The sequence below is a fragment of the Rhincodon typus genome, chromosome 47, assembly GCF_021869965.1.
Source record: "Rhincodon typus isolate 14 chromosome 47, sRhiTyp1.1, whole genome shotgun sequence".
Lineage (NCBI taxonomy): Eukaryota > Metazoa > Chordata > Chondrichthyes > Orectolobiformes > Rhincodontidae > Rhincodon > Rhincodon typus.
The window spans coordinates 8,869,313-8,875,812 of NC_063378.1; the positions used below are offsets into that span (position 1 = coordinate 8,869,313).

General features: G+C 45.8%; 1 protein-coding gene across 1 annotated transcript in view; it reads left to right on the forward strand.

The window, feature by feature from the left end:
- LOC125487914 (sialoadhesin-like) overlaps positions 1-6,198 on the forward strand; it is a 7,583-nt gene extending 1,385 nt beyond the window's left edge. The window contains exon 3 of the mRNA XM_048620551.1: positions 4,943-6,198. Coding sequence (XP_048476508.1) covers positions 4,943-5,058 — 116 coding nt within the window. The 3' untranslated portion in view covers positions 5,059-6,198. The remainder of the gene's footprint in view (positions 1-4,942) is intronic.
- The last annotated feature ends 302 nt before the right edge of the window (positions 6,199-6,500 follow it).

Below are 6,500 nucleotides of genomic sequence, written 5' to 3' on the forward strand. Positions count from 1 at the left end.
CCGGTCTCCGTATCCCTCAGTTAGACCCGCACTCGGAGCACCGTGCAACGTTCCGGTCTCCGTATCCCTCAGTTAGACCCACACTCAGAGCACCGTGCACAGTTCCAGTCTCCGTATCCCTCAGTTAGACCCACACTCGGAGTGTTGTGCAGTTACGGTCTCCGTGCATCAGAAGTTTCTCTTTGCTTGTACTTGCCGGTTGGAAATAAATGCTTTGCACACTCTTTCCAAACTCAATCTCCATGAATTAACCTTGTGCCCTGACTGATGTTTTCTGTAAAGATGTGTCTGAGTTGATAAAGATATCAGATCCGGGTGAGGTGCTGGAGAATGTGGAGGTGAGCCTGAACTGCTCGGTGAGTTTGCTCTGTCCCGGTTTGCTGAAGTGGTTTGACACTGAGGGTCTGAACATTTCATCATCAACCGCAAGCTCTCGGCCAGAAATCAGTAAACCAGCGAGCAGCACCATCCTGAAATTTACGCCGTCTTACCGGGACAACGGGAGGACTCTGAGCTGTGGATTTAAAACAGCGAGCGGTGAAATTCACAATGCTACCACCACATTAAACATGCTGTGTGAGTACGCAGTGATTTATCCCATTACCTCCTGGCTTGGGATGCTCAGGGTCAGCACTGACCCATCCCCCTTCACTCAATCACAAGATCCATTCAGGGACATGAGGAGGACACTCAGCCCATCGATCCCAGGCTGGCCCTCTGTTAATCAGTTATATTCCCCAGATTGTACTCACAGTGGGAAAAAAATTTCCAGCTATTTATTGGTTTCAAAGGATTACACAAGACAGTATTTATTACCCCGTCCCTAGTTGTCCCCCTTGAGAAGGTGGGGGTGGGCTGCCTTCTTGAACCGCTGCAGTACTTGCGCTGTAGCTAGAATCATAATGCACCTTAGGGAGGGGATTCCAGGAATATGACCCAGCAACACTGAAGAAAAGCCTTGGATCATTCCTGTTGATATTAATGCCTTTCATCATTCCTCTTACATCCCTCAGGAAACAGAGAGCACACAGGCAGAGGCAGGTCATTCAGCTGTTGGAGCGATCAACCCAATCCAATCCAAACACAAAAATTTATAAAACATGCTGAGGGAGGGCCACACTGTCGGAGGGTCAGTGCTGAGGGAGCGCCGCACTGTCGGAGGGTCAGTGCTGAGGGAGCGCCGCACTGTTGGAGGGTCAGTGTGAGGGAGCGCCGCACTGTCGGAGAGTCAGTACTGAGGGAGCACAGCACTGTTGGAGGGTCGGTGCTGAGGGAGCGCCGCACTGTCGGAGGGTCAGTATTTATCAGCAGATTTATCAGCATGTGATTTGGATCCTGTGGGAGATGAAAGAGAGAGAGTTTGAAGACAGTTAGAAGGAGGTATGAAGCAGTTGATAATTAATCGGATGTGGACCAATAGGAATGACAGGCAGAGATGGAGAGAATGAGAAGGAGAGAGTGTTCTGGAATGAGAGAGGTAATGCAAATGAACAGGGGAGAGGCAGAGGCGAAGAGAGCAAGTGGGAGTGCGGGAGACAGACGAAGTGAGGGGAAAAGTGCATTGAAAGAGAGATAGAGAGAGAAAACGATGGAAAGAGAGAGGGAGTGGGAGAGAAAGGGAGAAAGCCATAGTGGAAGATAGGGAGTGTGAGACAAAGAACCAGGAAAGAGTGAGCATTGAGGAAGAGAGAGAGGGTGGGATGGATAGGGAGAGAGGCAAGGAAGAGGCGAGGGAGTGTGAGTGTGAAAGGAAGGGACAGAGAGGTAGAAAGCAAGAGTTTGAGTGATGGGAGAGAATAAAAGAGGGGATTAGAAATAATTGAGATTGAGGAGGGAAAAAGAAAGATCGAGGAAGAGAGGGAAAGTGTGAAACATGTCAAATGGCATTTGACATTGTAAATAACATCATTAGACAGTGACTAAGGAAGAAACTCACCAGAAACCACGAGTCTGCTCCCTGTTTGCTGTGACCACTTATGCTCATCCATTTCAATCCGGAAATAATAATTTCTGCTGTCATTGCTTGTTAAGTTTTTCACCTTCAGGGTACAATTCCCATTCTCCAAGGTTCCGAGAAATTCCACCCGCCGCCTGTAATCAGCTTGTCCCACCTCTTCATTGTGATAAACTTTATTTCCATGGTAGTGATGGTCTTGCAGCCACATTGCAATCTTCTTCACCTTGTCTGGTATCGTGGTAGGGTGCTTGAACTCACATGGGATAACCGCACATGAACCTGTGCGAGCTCTCACTGCAAGGGGACTCCACACTCCCCAAGTGCCCGGTTTTATAAAACACGAGATGCAAGTTATTGAAATAGTAAGAGATTGCAGAGCTCGGAGATGCAGTGGGATTTGGGTGTTCAAGTGCATGAATCTCATAAGGTCAGTCCGCAGGTAAAGCAAGTAATCCAGAAAGCTCGTAGAATGTTTCTCACAAAGAGAATTTAATCCAAAGGTGGGGAATTTATTCCTCACTTATGTTGGGCCACATCTGGAGTATAGTGTACAATATTGGCCTCCTTATTTAAGGAGGGTTATTAATGTGTTTGAAACAGCTTAGGGAAGGTTTACAACAGGAATACCTGGCCTATGCCTTGCCTTTGACAAGGTTCCACATGGTAGATGAATTACTGAAGTTAGATCCAGGGTGAGCTTGCCAGTTGGATGCAAAATTGGCTGAACAGTAGGAGACAGAGAGTGACAGTGGAGGGTTGTTTGGAGACCCGGGGCTAGCATGTGCTGGTGCACAGAGATTGGTGCTGAGACCACTTTTGTTTATTGCTTATAGAAATGATTTAGATGAGAATTTCAAAAACATGGTTGGTAAGTTTTATGGATGACACCAAGATTGGTGGTATAGTGGACAATGAAGAAGGTTATCTAAGATTACAAAGAAATCTTGAATAATTGAGTCAATAGGCTGAAGTGTGGCAAGTGGAGTTTAATTTGTATAAATGTGATGTATTATATGTTGGCAAAACAGACAAAAACAAAACTTATACAAGGGACTTGGGCAGTGCTATAGAACAGAGAGATCGACGGGTTCAGGTACATAATTCTTTGAAGTTTGCATCACAAAAGGACAGGATGGTTAAGAAGGCATTTAGCATGCTTGCCTTCATTGCTCAGTCCTTTTAGTAAAGGAGTTGGGACGGCATGTTGAGTTGGTACAGGACGTAGGTGAGGCTTTTTCTGGAATACTGTGTCTAAATCTGGTCACCCAGTTATAGGAAAGATATTATTAAGTTACAGAGAGTTCAGAAGAGATTTACCAGGATGTTGCTGTGAAGGGAGGGTTTGAGTCATAAGGAAAGGGTGGATAAGCTGGACTGTTTCTCACTGGAACATAAGAGGTTGAGAGATGACCTTATAGAGGTTTATAAAATAATGAGGAGTACGGATAGGGTGAATGGACAGGTTTTAAGGTGGGAGGAGAGAGATTTAAAAAAGACATGAGAGGCAATTTTTTTAATGCAGAGAGTCGTTTGTGTGTGGAATGAACTTACAGAGGAAATGCTGGATATGAGTACAGTTACAAAGTTTAAAAGATATTTGGATAAGTACATGAATAGGAAAGTTTGGAGGGTTATGCCATTCACCCTACCTGTACCCCTCATTATTTCATAAACCTCGATAAGGTCATCTCCCAACCTCTTATGTTCCAGTGAGAAAAGTTCCAGCTTATCCACCCTTTCTTTATGACTCAAACCCTCCATTCCAGGCAACATAATATTATGGTAGAAAGGCTGATTTCATTTGACTGTCTCTGTGTCACAGCACCACAGAGATAGTGGATACACTGGCAGTGCAGCGAAAAGTGTACAAAGTCACCATTTCCAACACCTTCTTTGGATCAAAGATATCTAGGTACAAAATCTTAGGAATAAATCAGAACTTTTTTTTTAAAAGTTCAAGAAATCAGCATTCCAGTCCGTTATAAAGCGAGGTACAAAGGCAGCTTACGTGGAGAAACTGTTCTTGCTCTTAATATATGGATAAAAAGCCTTGGGATTTTCCTTGATCCTGTCAGACACAGATATTGCATGACTTTCTCTTTAATCCATTACCTAACTCTCTCAAACCTTGTTGCAGGACCTCATCTCTTTTTCTTTTCCCCGAGTCAGTGGAACTGAGCTGTACCACGAATGCTGGCTCTACACCCTCCGCCTTCAGAATTCCCTGCAGCTACTCTGGGACGGCCCTGACCAGGGAGGCAACATACCATTTGAGAGCTGGGGGAGGGGAAGGGGGTCCTGAAATAAATAGGGAGAGAGGGGGAGGTGGATAGAAGATGGATAGAGCAGTTCTTCCTCTCCACCTATCTTCTCCTCTATCCATCTTCTATCCGCCTCCCCCTCTCTCCCTATTTATTTCAGAACCCCCTTCCCCTCCCCCATTTCTGATGAAGGGGCTAGGCCTGAAACGTCAGCCTTCCTGCTCCTATGATGCTGCTTGGCCTGCTGTGTTCATCCAGCTCTACACCTTGTTATCTCAGATTCTCCAGCATCTGCAGTTCCTACTATCTCTGATACCATTCCAGAGTCCCGTTTGTGGTCACAGAACCGCCTGTCAGTTTCTCTTACAATCGAGTTCCCTCTCACTAAAGCTCACCCAGACATTTTCCTCCCCCACTGTGCAGCAGAGCCAACTGCGACACCATGAACATTGCTGTCGCTGCTTTCCCCTGAGAGGCCAACCCCACACGACAGTATCCAACACGGTCTATCTGTTTGAGAGGGAATGGTCACAGGGGGCTCCTGCACTGCCTGACCATAGTCTTCCTGGTGATCACCCAGCACTTTGCTGCCTGTCACATTCTCACTGCACCCCACCATCAATATTGCAGGAAATGTTACAGTGAAATGAAGCTTGAGTGTTCACCCACAGCGAGAGATTGAAAATGGACACAAAGTAATTCATTCTTTCTCTGTGTTTTCTAGAGAGCCTGCATGTGATCCTGATTTTGGGAATACGAGCTGGGATATTCATTGTGGCTGTAGCTCTCACTGTTGCTGGTATTTGCGTCTGTGAGCGACAAGTGGTTAAGGGAAATTGAAAGGCTGTTTCAAGCTTTGTCACTGCAACCAAATCACATGCACCCTTTGGTTAATATGCACTAAATCCACTAAATGGCACTGCTTAGGATCATCTGAGATCCAGAGAGTTATTACAGCACAGGCATAGGCCATTGAGCCCACCGAGGCCATGCCAGCTCTCCAGTCAGTCCCATTTCCCCAGTCTCTCCACATTGTTCTAGGAGTTTATTTCCCTCAAATGTCCATCCAATTTCTGTTTGAAATCACTGAGCATCTCCCCTTCCACCTCACCTCGTAGGCAGTGATTTCCAGATCATTATGTCTCGCTGTGTATAACAGTCCTTCCTCACAATCCCGCTCTGTATATCTGACCCAGAATGTTCAATCTGTCTCCCATGGTCCTTGTATCACCGTGAGTGGGAACAACTTTCCTTTGTCTCCCTGATCTAAACCTGTCCCCAACATGTCCGTGTCAGTCAGACTCCCCTCCCAATCTCCTTCGCTCCGAGGGGAACAGCCCCATCTTCTCCACCTGAACCCCGTCCCTCAAATCCCTGCTCCCAGAAGCCATTCGGGTCAATCTCCTCCGTATCCTCTCAAAGACCCTCACATCCTTCCCCCTCGAAGAGTCTCACATCCTTCCTGAAGTGCGGTGACCAGAACTGGAAACTATAGTCCCTTTGTGAACGAACCTGAGCTTTATAAATGTTCAGCGTAACTTCCCTGTTTTTGTCCTCAACAGCTTGATCTATAAAGCTCGTATTCTTTACATCAGCACATACAGCAATTTACCAGCAGACTGCCTTCAGCAAGTGGAGTGCAATTAAACTTCAGTGTATGTTCTTCTTACTGTAAAGTGAAAAGCCACAAATGAGAGCTTTCCCTTCCCCTCCTCAGCAAGCTCAAACTTTTCCTCATCCCTTCTTCTCCCCAGTGCTGCTGTGTGACCCCATCATACCCAACACTGAGTGCAGCCTACATGGTCGAATAGTCCTGAACAGAAACATGACTTCACTCAGACCTGAACATACTTTCTGAATGCCGCGTGTTGTTCATGCAGTGAGGGATAGCAAGAAACATGGCAGCTCAGAACAATTTCACATGTATTAACAGAATGGGATAAAATACTCAGGCTGATCTGTAAATAAAAATCAAATAAACTCTACACTGATTCACAATTGTTGGCTCAAAGATTGTCTCACATGTTCTCACCTTTCCCACATTTGTTTGAATTCCTGGGGAAAACGTAGAATGGAAATTTCCAATGTAAACATGTCACAGTGTAGTTACAGCCGCCTGCCAGGGGTGGTGTTGTAATGTTCCTGTCTCATTGCTAAGATACAAGAGGAAATATTCCAGGTGAGTACGTGAAATTGCTGAAACATCGGTTTCAGAGGAATTTTCGCGTTGTGCTAAAGATGTTCTCAAGATAGATCTCACTAAGCATGCTCGCACTGGCAAT